Source organism: Pongo abelii, chromosome 8 (genome assembly GCF_028885655.2).
Source record: "Pongo abelii isolate AG06213 chromosome 8, NHGRI_mPonAbe1-v2.0_pri, whole genome shotgun sequence".
Classification (NCBI taxonomy): Eukaryota; Metazoa; Chordata; class Mammalia; order Primates; family Hominidae; genus Pongo; species Pongo abelii.
Window position 1 is genome coordinate 15,186,631 of NC_071993.2, and position 17,113 is coordinate 15,203,743.

The 17,113-nt window shown below is 44.6% G+C and overlaps 2 protein-coding genes across 7 annotated transcripts in view; one reads left to right on the forward strand and one right to left on the reverse strand.

Annotated features, from left to right (window-relative positions):
* OLAH (oleoyl-ACP hydrolase) overlaps positions 1-1,857 on the forward strand; it is a 30,054-nt gene extending 28,197 nt beyond the window's left edge. Inside the window, exon 8 of the mRNA XM_024253237.2 lies at positions 1,084-1,857. Within this exon, the coding sequence (XP_024109005.2) occupies positions 1,084-1,226 (143 nt within the window). The 3' untranslated portion in view covers positions 1,227-1,857. The remainder of the gene's footprint in view (positions 1-1,083) is intronic.
* ACBD7 (acyl-CoA binding domain containing 7) lies at positions 240-16,960 on the reverse strand. 6 transcript variants are annotated; one of them, XR_008510292.1, is made up of 6 exons: positions 16,822-16,917; positions 6,944-7,061; positions 6,709-6,771; positions 6,200-6,621; positions 3,860-3,977; positions 240-1,155 (listed from the first exon to the last, which is right to left on the reverse strand). XR_008510292.1 is itself a non-coding variant. In XM_054521989.2 (4 exons), the coding sequence occupies exons 1-4, from the start codon at positions 16,831-16,833 to the stop codon at positions 1,142-1,144; spliced, it is 300 nt and encodes a 99-aa protein (XP_054377964.1). In that variant the 5' UTR covers positions 16,834-16,957; the 3' UTR covers positions 240-1,141. The 6 variants fall into 6 exon arrangements, 4 of the variants coding, with proteins under 4 accessions (XP_054377964.1, XP_054377963.1, XP_002820594.1 ...); XR_008510293.1 differs by lacking the exon at positions 3,860-3,977; XM_054521989.2 differs by lacking the exons at positions 3,860-3,977; positions 6,709-6,771 and having other exon boundaries at positions 6,200-6,355; positions 16,822-16,957.
* Positions 16,961-17,113: the final 153 nt, after the last annotated feature.

The window sequence follows — 17,113 nt, forward strand, 5'->3', positions numbered from 1 at the left end:
ATCTCAGCTCATTGCAACCTCTGCCTCCCAGGTTCAAACGATTCTCCTGCCTCAGCCTCCTGAGTAGCTGGGACTACAGGTGCCGGCCACCATACCTGGCTATTTTTTGTATTTTTAGTAGAGATGGGGTTTCACCATGTTGGCCAGGCTGGCCTCGACCTCCTGACCTCATGATCTGCCTGCCTCGGCCTCCCAAAGTGCTGGGATTATAGGCATGAGCCACCACGCCTGGCCAGCTTTTAAATTTTTTTTATTTTTAATTTTTGTGGGTACATAGTAGGTGTATATATTTATGTTCGATGATTTTTGACCAATGTCAACTAGCAGTTACTGCAATGAGTAAAAAATTAGTTGAAGTTGTATTTAGTGTAAAAGCAGAGATGTTGGTCTTGTGTAAAATGAGAGAACTGCTGTACACTGATAGGTCTCAAAGAAATAAAAAATGCAGGACACCTAGTGTAAGAGTTAAAGAAAGAGGAAAGACACACAAAATGCAGCTTAACAGTCAGACAGGTTTTCTTTAGATAAAACCTGAGAGGGGCTCCTGGCAGATTTCAGTCAGGAGCACTTTCTCTTACAGATGGAGAGTATATATTGGTTTTAGGGTGAGGGGCTTATTACAAGCTTGGAATGTTTCTGTGTGAGCGAGAAGTTTTATGGTGGGGTTGGAATGTCTCTGGGAGGAGGGGAGGCTTTCTTGGGGCAGACATCTTTCTGGCAGCCGGAAGCAGGGTTATCTCGAGGCCATCATCTTCCTGGCCAGAGGGGGGTTATCTTGGGGCTAACATGTCTCTGGTCAGGGAGGAGTTTGGAACGTTTCTGGTTGGAGATGTTATCTATGGTTTATGGTTATGGTGACCTTAGCCATTAGGCTGATGCCTTTTGGATTTAGGTGGTTTTTGATTAAGGTAAACTTTAGAATGAGGGGCTTGTCCAAGATGGCAATGCTCCTGCTTCATCACCTAGAACATAAGGCCTTGAAAGTAACCGTACTCCAGGGTGTCAGCTCTTAAAGAAATGATGTCTTGAAGTGAATCTTTAGTTGCTGTTGGTGTTATTGAATACAATCTTGTTTATTTTCAGCCTGGAAAGATGTAACCAGTGGAAATGCTAACATTCACCAGCTTCCAGGGGGTCACTTTTATCTTCTGGATCCTGCCAACGAGAAATTAATCAAGAACTACATAATCAAGTGTCTAGAAGTATCATCGATTGCCAAATTTTAGATATTTTTCCTGTCACTTTTAAAATAATCAAAGTAATATGATACACTTTTCAGTTATTCAGATGTAGCTCAGTTTTATTCAGATTGGAAATTACACATTTTCTACTGTCAGGGAGATTCGTTACATAAATATATTTACATATCTGGGGACAAAAGTCAAGCCAGTAAAGAATACTTCTGGCAGCACTTTGGGAGGCCAAAGCAGGTGGATCACGAGGTCAGGAGATCGAGACCATCCTGGCTAACACCATGAAACCCCGTCTCTACTAAAAATACACAAAATTAGCCGGGTGTGGTGGCAGGTGCCTGTAGTCCCAGCTACTCGGGAGGCTGAGGCAGGAGAATGGTGTGAACCTGGGAGGCAGAGCTTGCAGTGAACCGAGATCGCACCACTGCACTCCAGCCTGGGTGACAGATCCAGACTCTGTCTCAAAAAAAAAAAAAAAAAAAAAAAAAAATACTTCTGGCAGAGTCTTTTATCTTCCTATTAAAATCTCACTTGATTCTCCTTTATGGGAAGTTTGTCAACAAAATTCATGATTAGTAAATTATCCATTTTTTCCTTCAGTTAGTTTAATGATGAAGATGATTAACAGGGGAAATGCTTGAAGTAAATGATTGTTTCAATGACATACCATGTCTCAAAGCTTGATCTCATTTTTTCACATGTAGAATAGCCCCACATAGTAAGAAAATGTAACCTACTGCTTTGTTAAAAGAAGAGAGCCCTAAATAATTATTGTCACCTGTGCAGGCAAGTCCTCAGAATGCCTATACCCCACCCCTCTAAGGAGTTTCTTCTACACCACTTACTGGGGGGCTCTGCCACCCTGGATGTCTGGCTGGGACCTCGATCCAGTCCCCCCACTGGACAACCAATCTAGAGTCTGGCCTGTGACAAAGGGAGTGGCCAAGCACAAATCTAACACCTAAGAGGCTGCCTCAGCCTCACTCAGCAATAACTTGAACTTGACTTAGGGAGAAAGCACAACAGCTGGAAGTAAACAGGAACCAAGAGAAAAAGAAAAGCAGAAATAGGAGCCAGGCGCAGTGGCTCAACACCTGTAATTCCAGCACTTTGGGAGGCTGAGCAGGAGGATCATTTCAGGTCAGGAGTTTGGGAGACCCCTGTCTCTACAGAAGATTTTAAAAATCAGCCAGACATGGTGGCGTGCACCTGTAGTCCCAGCTACTTGGAAGGCTGAGGCTGAAAGATCCCTTGAACCCAGGAGGTCAAGGCTGCAGTGAGCTAGGATCATGTCATTGCATTCCACCCTGAGTGACAGAGTGAGACCCTATCTCAAAAATAAAAAGTACATAAGGTCTTAGTAAATAAGATTAAGGAAAATGCATACAGGTGGTATTTTCCTAAATTTATCACTCTTTTTAAACAAAGTACAAAAAATATAAAATTAACTATTTGGGGGAGGCACTTTGAGTTTAGGCTACAAATAGCCTTAAGCAAATTATGTTGTAGTATGTGTTGTACTTTATCTTTTAATTTGATACTATTTCCAGGGTTCCCTTACTGAAAGATTGGTACAAAAGTAATTGGGAGGCCGGGCGTGGTGGCTCACGCCTGTAATCCCAGCATTTTGGGAGGCCGAGACAGGCGGATCAGCTGAGGTCAGGAGTTCAAGACCAGCCTGGCCACCATGGCGAAACCCCACGTCTACTAAAAATACAAAAAAATTAGCCAGGCGTGGTGGCAGGCACCTGTAATCCCAGCTACTAGGGAAGCTGAGGCAAGAGAATCACTTGAACCTGGGAGGTGGAGGTTGCAGTGAGCCAAGACCGTGCCACTGCACTCCAGCCTTGGTGACAGAATGAGACTCTGTCTCAAAAAATAATAATAATAATTAGGATTCGTGATTATTAATTTGAAAAATGTTTAGTCAATATAGTCTGCAAACTGAAGTTTCATGATGGAACAAATGCCAGGCTTTAGGGGTAAGCTTTTTCCCCCACATCTCTACCTGGTGGAGGTAAAGTCCACATGGGAACAATTTTTAGGAGTTTTCAAGCCCTCAACTGTAAGACACCAAGTCTATCATTGCTGATGTCTTCTCTTTGAAGGAATTAGGCCTTGGTATCATTGTGGAAGACATCTATCATTAGGCGAAATTTAGAAAGATGAGAATTATCCTGATTGCCAAAATTTTCCTGATGAGAAATCAACCTCGATTTTTAAAACTAAACTTTTTGAGATAACTGCAGATTCCCTTGTACTTGTAAGAAATAATACAGAGAGATTTGTGTAGCCTTTTACCCAATTTCCTTTAATCGTAACTGTTATGCAAAACTATAGTATAATATCACAATCAGGATATTGGTATTGCTACAATCAAGACACAGAACATTCCATCACTGCAGGATCATCCCTCCTGCTGCCCTTTTAAAGCCACACCCACCTCCCTCCTCCATGGCAACCACTATTCCATCCTTTGCATCTACAAATTTTCCCTTTCAAGAATCCTGGCTGGACGCGGTGGCTCGTGCCTATAGTCTCAGCACTTTGGGAGGCCAAGGTGGGTAGATCACCTCAGATCAGGAGTTCCAGACTAGCCTGGGCAACATGGTGAAACCCTGTCTCTATGAAAAATACAAAAATTAGCTGGGCATGGTTGCACCCACCTGTAGTCCTAGCTACTCTGGAGGCTGAGATGGGAGGATTGCTTGACCCTGGGAGGCGGAGGTTGCAGTGAGCCGAGATCGTGCCACTGCACTCCAGCCTGGGTAACAGAGTGACAGCCTGTCTCAAAAAAAAAAAAAAAAAAAAAAAGAAAAGAAAAAGAATATTACATAAATGGAATTATAGATGTCACATTTGGGGACTGGCTTTTTCTGCTCAGCATAATTCACTGGAAATTCATCTAGTAGACCTAGACAGTTTTGTTGTTGTAGTAACATGAAGTTGATCTATTCCTCTGGTGATACCATTCCAAATCTAAATTTTTATGCGGGGAATAGAGGTACACTGTTTTGGGGGATATTTATCTTAAGCAATCTCAAACAATTTTTTGAATTGTTAACATGAGACTATCTTCTTTCAAAGAGCCTGTGTACCATCCAGAAAGCTGAGTAGGGGGCCAATATTATATTCCAGACTCTATTTTTACTCTGATAGAACTGAACATATGGGGTACAGTAGTGGTACAGTTTATCACTAGATACATTTTAGTTTGCCTTTTTATTTGTCTTAAACGTAAAAATTTAAAGAAAAATAGATATTCCTATGGTGGCTTTTTAAATTTCTTTAAACTGCTACAGACAGACTTGTACACTTTTTTTTTTTTTTTTGAGACGGAGTCTTGTTTTGTCGCCCAGGCTGGAGTGCAGTGGTGTGATCTTGGCTCACTGCAACCTCCATCTCCCAGGTACAAGCAATTCTCCTGCCTCAGCCTCCCAAGTAGCTGGGATTACAGGTGTGCACCACCAACAGCTGGCTAATTTTTGTATTTTTAGTAAAGATGGGGTTTTGCAATGTTGGTCAGGCTGGTCTCGAACTTCTGACCTCAGTAATCCCCCTACCTCGGCCTCCCAAAGTGCTGAGATTACAGGCGTGAGCCACCACGCTCAGCCTTGCCATTGATTCTTAATAACCTGTTTTTATTTCACCAGTAACATTAACTTATTGTAACAGAACAGATGAGCCAAAAGAACAAACAGCTGTTCAAATCTGTACACATATTACCAGGGCGAGACTTTCTAAAAAGTCAAAAAAACAACAGATATGGAGAAAAGGGAATGCTTATACACTATTGGTGGGAATGTAAATTAGTACAACCTCTATGAAAAACAGCACGGAAATTTCTCACAGAACTAAAAATAGAACTACCGTTCTACCCAGCAATCCCACTACTGGGTATCTTCTTAAAGGAAAAGAAATCATTCTCTCCAAAAGATACCTGCACTTGTATGTCTATTGCAGCACAATTCACAATAGCAAAGATAGTATCCATCAGCAGATGATGGGATAAAGAAAACGTTGTATATGTATACCAGGGGATGTTACTCAGCCGTATAAAGAGAATGAAATTACGGCTTTTGCAGCAACATGGGTGGAACTGGAGGCTATTATCTTAAGTGAAAAAACTCAGAAAAAAAAACAACAAGAAAATAAAGATTAAAAAAAAAACCCTCAGAAGCAAAAAAAAAAAAAAAACCCACATGTTTTCACTTATAAGTGGGAGTTAAACAGTGTGTACATAGGGTCACGGAGTGTGGAATAATAGACACTGGAGGCTTGGAAAGGTGGGAGGGGGTGAGGGATGAGAAATCACCTTTTAGGTACAATGTACAGTATTTGGGTGATGGTTACACTAAAAGCCCAGATTTCCCCACTACACAATATATCCATGTAACAAAACTACACTTGTGAGCAGGTGTGGTGGCTCACAACTATAACCCCAGCGCTTTGGGAGGCCAAGGTGGGCAGATCACCTGAGGTCAGGAGTTCGAGACCAGCCTGGCCAACATGGCAAAATCCCATCTCTACTAAAAATACAAAAATTAGCCAGCCATGGTGGCAAGCACCTGTAATCCCAGCTACTCAGGAGACTGAGGCAAGAGAATCACTTGAACCCAGGAGCCGGAGGTTGCAGTGAGCCGAGATCACATGACTGCACTCCAGCCTGGGTGAGAGAGCAAGACTCCTCAAGAAAAAACAAGCAAACAAACAAATAAAAGCTGCAGTTGTACTCCTTAACTCTATAAAAATTAAAAATAAAATACTTTTCTAAAAGAATTCTTTTTATATACTTTAAGTTCTGGGTTCCATGTGCAGAATGTGCAGGTTTGTTACTGCAGGTATACACATGCTGCGGCGGTTTGCTGCACCCATCAACCAGTCACCTACATTAGGTATTTCTCCTAATGTTATCCCTCCCCTAGCCCCCCATCCCCCGACAGGCCCCAGTGTGTGATGTTCCCCTCCCTGTGTCCATGTGTTCTCATTGTTCAACTCCCACTTACGAGTGAGAACATGCTTGGTTTTCTGATCTTGTGATAGTTTGCTGAGAATGATGGTTTCCAGCTTCATCCATGTCCCTGCAAAGGACATGAACTCATCCTTTTCTATGGCTCCATAGTGTTCCATGGTGTATATGTGCCACATTTCCTTAAAAAGAACTTTTAAAGACACCTGGTTTAAGCAAGTACAATTAACTATGTAGTTTCAGTGTACTTCTAAGTATTACAGCTCATGCTAATAGCAAAAATATACATGATACATCAAGTTAACAGTATGCCTCTCCCTCTAACTGTTAGGTCATGATAGCATTTGGAAGGCTTCAAAAGGAAAAATTCCTTATATGCTGTATTCTAAATTCCATATTTTTCTATCAGCTCCTTTGCTTTAGAAATATAGGCACTCATCGCATCTTCCGTCGACAACCCTAGAAAGATACAAACAGGTTATCTCCCTGATTGGTGCATTGGGAAATTAAGAAAGTTTGCTTTAAACTTGTGAAAGACTAAAAAACCTTTTTTGAGGTTCCATGCTTCCCATTTGGCTTTGCCTTTTAAGTCTAGCATTCCTGGACATGCTGGCAAAAGGAGAGATGCATTTGCAGGTTAACATTTTACTGTGCACTTCTATAGACATTGTTCAAAGGAGTATATTACTATATTTTAAGTAATGATATATTATATATTATAATTGCAATTAATATATTAATTGTAACATATGAATATATTAATATTAATAATATATAATACCAATATTAATGTCTCCAACTATCACTTGTTTGTAAAGCCCATAGAGTTCTTTCAGTTCTCCATCATCTGGTCTTGCTTTCAGCTTCCTCACATCTTCTGCAGCCCTGTCAAAATCAGCCTAAAGAAAAAAAAACAAAAAAAAACAAAAAAAAGGAGCATTTTACCACCAAGGAATAGGAACTCAAAGAGCAGGAAGAGGAAGGTTTCAAGTAGAAATGAACTTCTGCTGCTCTGGTTCTATCAGAATCATCTTAATTTACTTGCATTCCTAGGAGTTCACCTCTCCTGGGACTTACCTAATATGAAGAACGACAGAAAATTCTTAATACAGAAAATGTTCGGTTTACCTTTTTTTTTTTTTTTTTTTTTTTTTTTTAAGCCAAGGTCTGGCTCTCTTGCCCAGGCTGAAGTGCAGTGCAGTGGCACCGTCTCCACTCACTGCAACCTCTACTTCTGGGGCTCAAGGCATTCTCCCACCTCAGCCTCCCAAGCAGCTGGGACTACAGGTGTGCACCACCACACTCGGCTAATTTTTGTATTTTTCGTAGAGATGGGGTTTTGTTATGCTGGCCAGGCTTGTCTTGAACTCCTGACCTCAAGTGATCCCCCTGCCTCGGCCTCCCAAAGTGCTGTGACTACAGGCGTGAGCCAATGCACCTGGAGGTGAGTTTGCTTTTGTTTTTTTTTGAGACCGAGTCTCACTCTGTTGCCCAGGCTGGAGTGCAGTGGCAAGATCTCGGCTCACTGCAACCTTCGCCTCCTGGGTTCATGCCATTCTCCTGCCTCAGCCACCCGAGTAGCTGGGATTATAGGCGCTTGCCACCGCGCCTGGCTAATTTTTGTATTTTTAGTAGACACGGGGTTTAACCATCTTGGCCAGGCTGGTCTTGAACTCCTGACCCCATGATCCACCCACCTTGGCCTCCCAAAGTGCTGGGATTAGAGGTGTGAGCCACCGTGCCCGGCTGCTTTTTTTTTTTTGGAATTATTTATATTCAATGAAAGTTTCTCAATCACCTCGCAGATGTGCCCTTCCTCTTCTGCCTTAGTCCAACTTTACTACATGCAGGGGCTTTGCTACCAGTTAATACCATCGTTTAGGGTGTTTCTCTTCTAGTGCCCTCATGCCTACATTCTTTAATATCAGTATTATTTAGACCTAGCCAGTTTCTGAGGGTAATCAATATTCCTGATTTGGCTGAATTGCTCGTACAGATTCCTTTCCACACTAGTCCTAAATTATAAGATTTATTGCAACTGATTTCTAGAAAAGAGGAGTTGTTTAGCCAATTTAGAGCTGATTAGGGAAAACTTTGTATACCAATATGCTTTAGTATGTTTTTAGACTTCCTGGAAACTCTATATACAATGTACTTAAGCCTGGCGTGGTGGCTCATGCCTCTAATCCCAGCACTTTGGGATGCCGAGACAGGGGGATCGCTTGAGGTCAGGAGTTCGAGACCAGCCCGGCCAACATAGCAAAACCCTGTCTCTACTAAAAATACAAAAATTATCTGGGCTTAGTGGTGCGTGCCTGTAATCCCAGCTACTCAGGAGGCTGTGGCACAAGAATTGCTTGAACCTGGGAGGCGGAGTTTGCAGTGAGCTGAAATAGCACCACTGCACTCTAGCCTGGGTGACAAAGTGAGACTCTGTCTCAAAAAAAAAAAACAAACAAAAAAAATGTACTTACGTAGTAAGGCTTGTCCCGAGTTTACTCTGATAACTGGGCCCTCCCTAACCCCACAAGACCCTCAGGTTGGCCCAGGGTTCAGCCAGTGGCTGAAATAGACAAGGAAGTCCAGTCTACTCCAGAGCCTGAGTGTTCCCAGATGCTTTATCCCTTTCCCTTTCTAACCTCTTAGTTTACACTCTACAAAGAGCTTCGTGATTATTTTCCTTTATAGATTTTTAAACTAAACTGTGTCTTACCTTGCCTTATTTTTTAAAACTCAGGATAAGCAGGAATTGTCAGTAAGCTGGCTGTCAAACAGGGGAAGTTCAAGGACGTATGCTGGCCACCCCCTGCCCCCCATACTTCTTCTCTGATGCCAGAGCTCCCTTTGGATCCAAAGGCCTAGGAGAGAAAGTGGATAGCCCCACTGTAACCTCAGTACCCTGTGGGCTCAGCGGAGTGGCTCAGTCAAGTTTCCTTCCAGCCCCAAAGACAGGCAGTACTGTGGCAGGCCAGGTTTTCCTAATGGCTAAACAGGCAGGCCTCCGTAACAACTGTTTCAGCACTGACTGAGTGCTTACGTTAAATATTAAAAGCAGAAAGAGCCAGTGCCCTCATACGAAGACTCCAAGGTAACAAAAGCCCACCAAGAGTTTTGCCCAGGCCCTTCCTGGGGCTTGAGGCATGACAAGATAATGAAGGAATTCTTAACAGGACCCATTTAGGATTAAACAAGTTTTATTGGGGTCTGAAGAAAATCTCCAGACCTCCACAAACAAGTTGTATTGGGGTCTGAAGGAACTCCCCAAACCTCCATGATTTAGCAGGAAATAAGATAAGGTTAATCACTCCAGCACCTGGACCCATCTAGATTAAGTAAATTTACTGAGGCTCCAGATGAAGGTATTCAGAACTCAGCCCTTAGTTATAGATTACAAGAAGTTAATCTCTTAAGGCTTTAGATGAATGCACACTTACATGCAGACATATAACTTAGAAGGCATATAAGCTCTGGAAAACTCTGTAATTTTGAGTTGGCTTCGCAATAATTTGCAGGCCTTCTCCTTGCACCCAGCTACAGAAATCAAATCTCTTCTCTCCCAGTTTATCTGCATCTCGTTATTCGTTATTGAGCTGAGAGAATAAGCAGCCTGGCTCTCAGCTTGGTCCAGGAACAGTAGCACAACCAGAACAGTTGTTTTGTGAAGAGCAAAATCACCTGTAAGTTGGAGATCAGGGTCTTCAGCCTAAATAACCTTGAACATGGCCCATCCTCCTCCCCAGTTCCCACAGGGGACTGAGAAGCACGGGGGCATGGAACAAGGGGTGCCTTGTCTTCTGAGTGTCTTCCTAAGAAACTCTTGGCTGCTTTATACATAATGCCATGGTTAAGAACATGGCTCTGGAGCCAGACTGCCTTGGTTGGAATCTCAACTCCATCTCTTAAGAGCTGTGTGACCAGGCTGGGCACAGTGGCTCACGCCTGTAATCCCAGCACTTTGGGAGGCCAAGGCAGGTGGATCACCTGAGGTTGGGAGTTTGAGACCAGCCTGACCAACATGGAGAAACCCGTCTCTACTAAAAATACAAAATTAGTTGGGCATAGTGGCACATGCCTGTAATCCCAGCTACTCGGGAGGCTGAGGAAGGAGAATCGCTTGAACCCTGGAGGTGGAGGTTGCAGTGAGCCGAGATCATGCCACTACACTCCAGCCTGGGCAACAGAGCAAGACTGTCTCAAAAAAAAAAAAAAAAAAAAAAAAAAAAAGGTACTTGCAATAAAGCAAGACATAAGAAATACTTTTAGTTTATGGTTTAGCAAAGAACACAAATTCCTTTTATACACTCAGCTTTGTAAGTAGTATAGAAAAAATAAAAACTAGAAAGATGTATACTAAAAATATGTAAACGGTAATTGCCTCTGATTATTGGCAAGTTATGTAGTTTTAAAATATTTTTGTACTCTCCAAATTTTCTATAATGTGCATGGATTGTGTTTATAATAAGAACAAAATTGAAATGCTACATGAGTGGCCAGAGCTGCTTAAGGGCAAGGCTATGCAGAAGGGGCGTAGGACCTTCCTCTGTAGGTTTATAGGCCATCTCAGGTGTTCTGTTTGCTGTAAAGTCTCATATTATTTTCCAGTGACAGCAACTTGACTCCTCTTGATGTGCCATGCCTTAATTAGAATTCTAAGCCTTCTTAAAAACCCATATGAGGGCTGAGTGCAGTGGCTCACGTCTGTAATCCCAGCATTTTGGGAGGCTGAGGGAGGTGGATCACTTAAGGTCAGGAGTTCGAGACCAGCCTAGCCAAAATGGTGAAACACCATCTCTACTAAAAACACAAAAAATTAGCTGGGCATGGTGCCTCACACCTGTGATCCCAGCTACTCAGGAGACTGAGGCAGGAGAGTAGCCTGAACCCAGGAGGAGAGGTTGCAGTGAGCCAAGATCCTGCCACTGCACTCCAGCCTGGGTGACAGAGCAAGACTCCGTCTCAAAAAAAAAAAGAAAAAAGAAAAAAAGATCTAATGAAAGTCCTGGACCCCTCTGCACAGGAGAGCTAAGCCCTCACACAGTTTCCCATGCCATTTCAGGGGTCCCCGCTCTTTCTCCCTCTCTAGGTAGGGAACCCAGTTCTAGAGCAGTGGCCAGCACCATTCTCTCTGTCTAGCCTGTCTGGTTCTGGCACCTCAATGCAATACATTCCTGCCTTAACGGGCTGTTCTGACGCACCTTCCTGTAGGAGGCCTTTCCCATCCCAGCCATGATGAGCTGGAGTACAAACAACATTGGCCTCGGCCAGGATACTCAGGTTTGACTTCCAGCTTTGAGGCACACTGCCCTGGGACTCGATGCAAGAAACAAAGCTCCTCTGAGATGCAGCTTCAGCCACAAAAAGAGAATATCAGCCTCTTTTTGTGCTAGGGTTAAGGATGATTAAGAATATAATTTTTTTTTTGACACAGTCTCACTCTGTTGTCCAAGCTAGAGTACAGTGACGCAATCATGGCTCACTACAACCTCCGCCTCTTGGTTCAAGCGATCCTCCCACCTCAGCCTCCCAGGTAGCTAGGATTACAGGCATGCACCACCATGCCTGGCTAATTATTTTGTATTTTTAGTAAAGATAGGGTTTTGCCATGTTGGCCAAGCTGGTCTTGAACTCCTGAACTCAAGTGACCTGCCTACCTCCGCTTCCCAAAGTGCTGGGATTACAGGCATGAGCCACCATGCCCCGCCAACAATGTAAAATATTCTTGATTTGATTCTACGGACTTTGCCCTCCCAGAGCTCATCTCACAGCTCATACTAATTAACAAACCTACTTACTGAACACCTCTTATAGGCCAGGCCTTTGCCAGGCAGATGGGTATGCACAAGGCAGTGTGCTTGAAGGCACCCACAGCCAGGTGGGAGATGAACAGGGCAACGGGGACCACATGGGACTTGCTGCAAATCAGGTGCAGCAGTTGCTCTGGGAACACAGGAGGTAGCACAGACGGGAAGGTACGGAACGGAAAAAGCCATCCCTGAGATGAGATGGTGATTGTGCTGGGGGGATTGGTCTGTGTTTGTTGGGTGCAGAGGGGCAGGGAAAGCTGCTCCCAGCAGTGTGGACAGAACTTACTAGAGCTCAACATAAAGGCTATGTGGGGTTGCATAAATACTCATAAATAAATAAATAAATAATCACCTTGGCACCACCCACAGGGCCTCACAGACTGCTGGTGGGTGGCGTGAGCCTGGTCGGAGTCTATTAAGTACATCCTTGTTGGATGGTTAATGAGTGAGCAGACTTTAGGGGGATCAGAAAGTTATCATAGGTGAGATGCAGCTTTAAATATAGAGCTATGAACATTGAATTCCAAAGCATTCTTGTTACCAGTGGAGGGTGCCCAAGTTCTTGGCATTTTGAACAAAAAATTGGACAAAATGCACAAACAAAGCAAGGAAAGAATGAAGCAACAAAAGCCGAGATTTACTGAAAGCAAAAGTACATTCCACAGGGTGGGAGCAGGCCGAGCACGGGGACTCAAGATCCCTGTTACAGAATTTTCTGTGCTTGAATACCCTCTAGAGGCTTCCCATTGGTTACTTGGTGTGCATCCTATGTAAATGAAGTAGCGGCCTGCAATCGGAGGCTGAAGTTAAGTTACAAAGTTACACTTCTATGCAAATAAAGACTTGGCTCACGATCAGTCTGACTGGTTGGGGAAAGCAACCAATCAGAGGCTGAAGTGAAATTACAAAGGTACATTCCTGTGCAAATGTCTGACTGGTTGCAGAAAGCAACCAGTCAGAGATACTTTCAATTTTCCATCTGCCACACAGAAAGTGGGGAGGAGGTTGCAAAGGGAGTAGCCTCCGGTCCTTTAATTACATAGGTGTGGAAAGTTGGGGTTTTCCTTTTGATTTAGTTCTACAAAGTCAGTGTGAATCGGCCTTAGGTTCCCTGCCTCCAGACCCTATTCTCCTGCCTCATCCTGAGAGAAAGGCATCACAGTTTTGCAGTATCCTGTTGCAGAGCTGGGCTTGCTGCCTTTGGCAGGAACCGCAGCCTCTGCTGAGCTGATTTCTCCTGAGCGAGGGGTCCTCAGCATCCTGGTTGAATGTTTTGTGCATTATCTCCCAGTCACCCAAGCTTGAGATTCTGCAAGACAAACTGCCTTAAGGCTACTACGGCCCCTCCCTGGACTCTCTCCTGTTCATACTTTTGACACTAGGCTCCCTCACCCCACCTTAGGCGTAGAAGCTACGCCAGCATCACTCACACTGGGTACATCCTGGGTGCATTCCTTCCATGCTGACTAGGCAGGCTGCTGTGTAAATTACCTTTCACATTTCAGCCCCGCTGAAGACAGCCTCTGAGGGTGGCTCTCACCTCATCTGACTTTACTTTCTGCAAAGAACATGGCCATCCCACATAGGGGGCTGGCAACGTCTTCTTGAGCAATTCTTTCCCGTTGAGCAACCCAATTAAGAAGATAAAAAATTCTCACACTCAAGGAACTGCAGGGTTCTTAGGTCACACAAATGTGGGCTGGGGGAAGAGGTTAGTCTTTTTTGCCAGTTGTTAAAATCATCAGTCTCCTAGACTTGAAATGATACATATTCTAGAGGAAGAAGTCTGCTTTTTAGCTTCATCGTCTAGGAAAGAAATTTGTCCATTTAGGATAAACATCAGCTCTCCTAAATGCTTTGGTGAGGATGGAAACATATTGTAATTTTCAGATAAAATCAGGAGGCTACAGCTGAATTAGAAATTCCATTTCTTTTGCTACTCCAACGACAGTCTGCCAGTATACTTATTCTTGTGTAAATAAATAGAAGACTGGGGACCCTGAACTAGTCACCTTTCCTCTCATTTCCACTCAGTGAGCATCTTGGCAGAACACTAGTACCAATATGATCCTTGCACATGCCAGTGAGGTAATAAAGACAGAAGAGGTTTCTGTCAGCCAGTCATTACTTGCCATTTTTTAAAGTTACTTTTGGCTGGGCGTGGTAGCTCACATCTGTAATCCCAGCACTTTGGGAGGTTGAGGCAGGCAGATCACTTGAGGTCAGGAGTTCAAGACCAGCCTGGCCAACATGGTGAAACCCTGTCTCTACTAAAAATACAAAACTTAGCCTGCCGTGGTGACAGGCACCTGTAATCCCAGCTACTAGGAGGCTGAGGCAGGAGAATTGCTTGAATTTGGGAGGTGGAGGTTGCAGTGAGCCAAGATCATGCCACTGCACTCCAGCCTGGGCAACAGAGCAAGACACCATCTCAAAAAAAAAAAAAAAAAGTTACCTTCCTGCAATATTGTTGACATGCAAATGCATTGTTAGTAGATAATATCATGGGTCAATGTTAATACTTCTTAGCATACTGCTTTTCTGTGATGTTCCTCAACTCTTAATTCCTCGTTGCAAGTATTTTAGAAGCAAACAACAAAAAACCAAAGTACTAAGCTAAAAAGGAACCTTTCAGATCTTTCAGGAAATTTTAGAAGAATGTTTTGATCATTTTGGGGAGAGTTCAGTATAAACACATAAGTCATGCATAAGATTATTTGAGCCAGGCAAGGTGGCTCATGCCTGTAATCCCAGCACTTTGGGAAGCCAAGGCGGGTGGCTTGCTTGAGCTCAGGAGTTGGAGATCAGCCTGGGCAACACAGCAAAACCAGATGTCTACAAAAAATACAAAATAAAGGCCTGGCATGGTGCTCACGCCTATAATCCCAGCACTTTGGGAGGCTGAGGTGGGCAGATCACCTGAGGTCAGGAGTTTGAGACCACCCTGACCAACATGGAGAAACTACATCTCTACTAAAAATACAAAATTAATCGGGCATGGTGGCACATGCCTGTAATCCCAGCTACTCGGGAGGCTGAGGCAGGAGAATCGCTTGAACCCAGAAGGTGGAGGTTGTGGTGAGCCAAGACTGCGCCATTGCACTCCAGCCTGGGCAACAAGAGCGAAACTCTGTCTCAAAAAAAATAATAAAAAATAAAAAAAAAATAGCCAGGTGTGATGGCAGGTGCCTGTGGTCCAAGCTACTTGGGAGGAGGCTGAAGTGGCAGGATCACTTGAGCCCAGGAGGTCAAGGCTGCAGTGAGCTCAGATCATGCCATTGCACTCCAGCCTGGGTGACAGAGTGAGACCCTGTCTCAAAACAAACAAACTAAATGTCCCACCACAAGCTTATCCTTATTGGACCTTTACCACATGTCAGGCATTGTTTTAAATGCTTTATACATATAATTCATTTAATGTATCTCTCCTCCATTTTTAGATAAAGAAACTGAGGCACAGAGAGGTTAACTATGTCACAGGCTAAGTAGAAGTGAGGCACACATTTGAACCCAGATGGCCCTGAAGTATCTATTATAACTTTACTCAGGATAACGTCTTGCCTGACTGAAATGGTTAAAGAAGTGAGCCACGTTCTACGAAATTTTGTGCATGTGAAAGATTACATTTTAGAGGCCGGGCGTGGTGGCTCACGCCTGAAATCCCAGCACTTTGGGTGTCCGAGCGGGTGGATCACTTGAGGTCAGGAGTTGGAGGCCAGTCTGGCCAACACAGCGAAACCCCATCTCCACTAAAAACAGAGAAAAATAGCCAGGAGTGGCGGTGCACGCCTGTAATCCCAGCTATTCGGGAGGCTGAGATATGAGAATCACTTACACTTGGGAGGCGGAGGTTGCAGTGGGCTGAGATTGCACCACTGCACTCCAGCCTGGGCGACAGAGCGAGACTCCATCTCAAACAGCCTGGGTGACAGAATGAGACTCCATCTCAAAAAAAAAAAAAAAATTACAAAAATCAGCCGGGCATGGTGGCGTGCACCTGTAACCCCAGCTACTGGGGAGGGTGAGACATGAGAATCGCTTACACCTGGGTGGTGGAGGTTGCAGTGAGCTGAGGTTGCAGTGAGCAGAGATTGCACCAACTGCACCTCAGCCTGGGCAACAGAATGAGATTCTGTCTCAAAAAAGAAAAATAAAATTACATTTTAGAACATTTAATAATGAGAAAATGCTCATATTACTGTTTTAAGTGTAGGAATAAAAACCGTATATACACAATAACATCACAGGTATGTGTGTAGATATATGCCACATACACACACACATGAAAAAAACATACTAGGACATACTAGGAATTACCCTAGCATGTAGCAGTGATTATCACCTGGGTGAAGGAATTATGATTGGATTATTATCAGTAATTATTACTTTATATTTGTTGTCTTTTCCAAAGTTTTCCACCCTTAACAATTTTTTTCACATACCTGTAAAACAGTATTTTTAAATCGGAGCCTCACAGATCTCTTCTGCTTAGTATGACACTAAAAGAGGTCCTGGAGGTCCCAACAAGCGAAGGGGCGGGAGCGGGGGATCTCGACTCCCTCTGGGAGACGGAGAGAGGAGGAGGCCCGCGCCGTGCTCCCCGGCGCTGGTGCCTTGCCTGCTTTTCCGCTCACCCGGCCCCTGGGGTCCGGAAGGGTTGCCCCGGGAGCCCTGGCTCGCCGTCAGCAGGCACAGGTGCGGTCTACACTGCCATCTGGGGCGCTGGGGAAGGAGTGGGCGTGTCCCCCAAGTCACCGCCGACCGCTCCCAGGGGCGCCAAGCCCACCCGGAGCCCCACTTAAGCACTCCCCTCGCGGAGCGCCCCTCCCGCGTGGCCTCCCCGCGTCCCGGGTACCTGCAGGGCCATGGTGGCGGCGGCGGCGGCTGCGTTGCTGCTGCTGCTGCTGTTGTTGTCCGGTGCTCGGCCCCCTCCCGCACCCGCCGCTTCTTAAAGGGCCGCGTCTCCTCTGGCCGCTGCCATTGGCCGCGCTCCCGGCCCGGCCGCCTCCCATTGGTCGCGGGCGCGGGGGCGAGGCTGGGCGGTGAGCAGTACCGCACGCCGGGTTCCCCAGGCTGCAAATGGAAAGGCGAAGACAGGAGAATTTAAATGAGTTTCTCTCCGCTCTTGGCTCTCTCTTCTATTCCTT

Bases quoted from the DNA above. Each gene is read 5' to 3' on its own strand.
- ACBD7 (XM_054521987.2), bottom strand. The intron at 6,356-6,943 runs GTATTATATATT...TGTCTTTAAAAG, and splicing joins AGTTGGAGACATTAATATTG to TTCTTTTTAAGGAAATGTGG.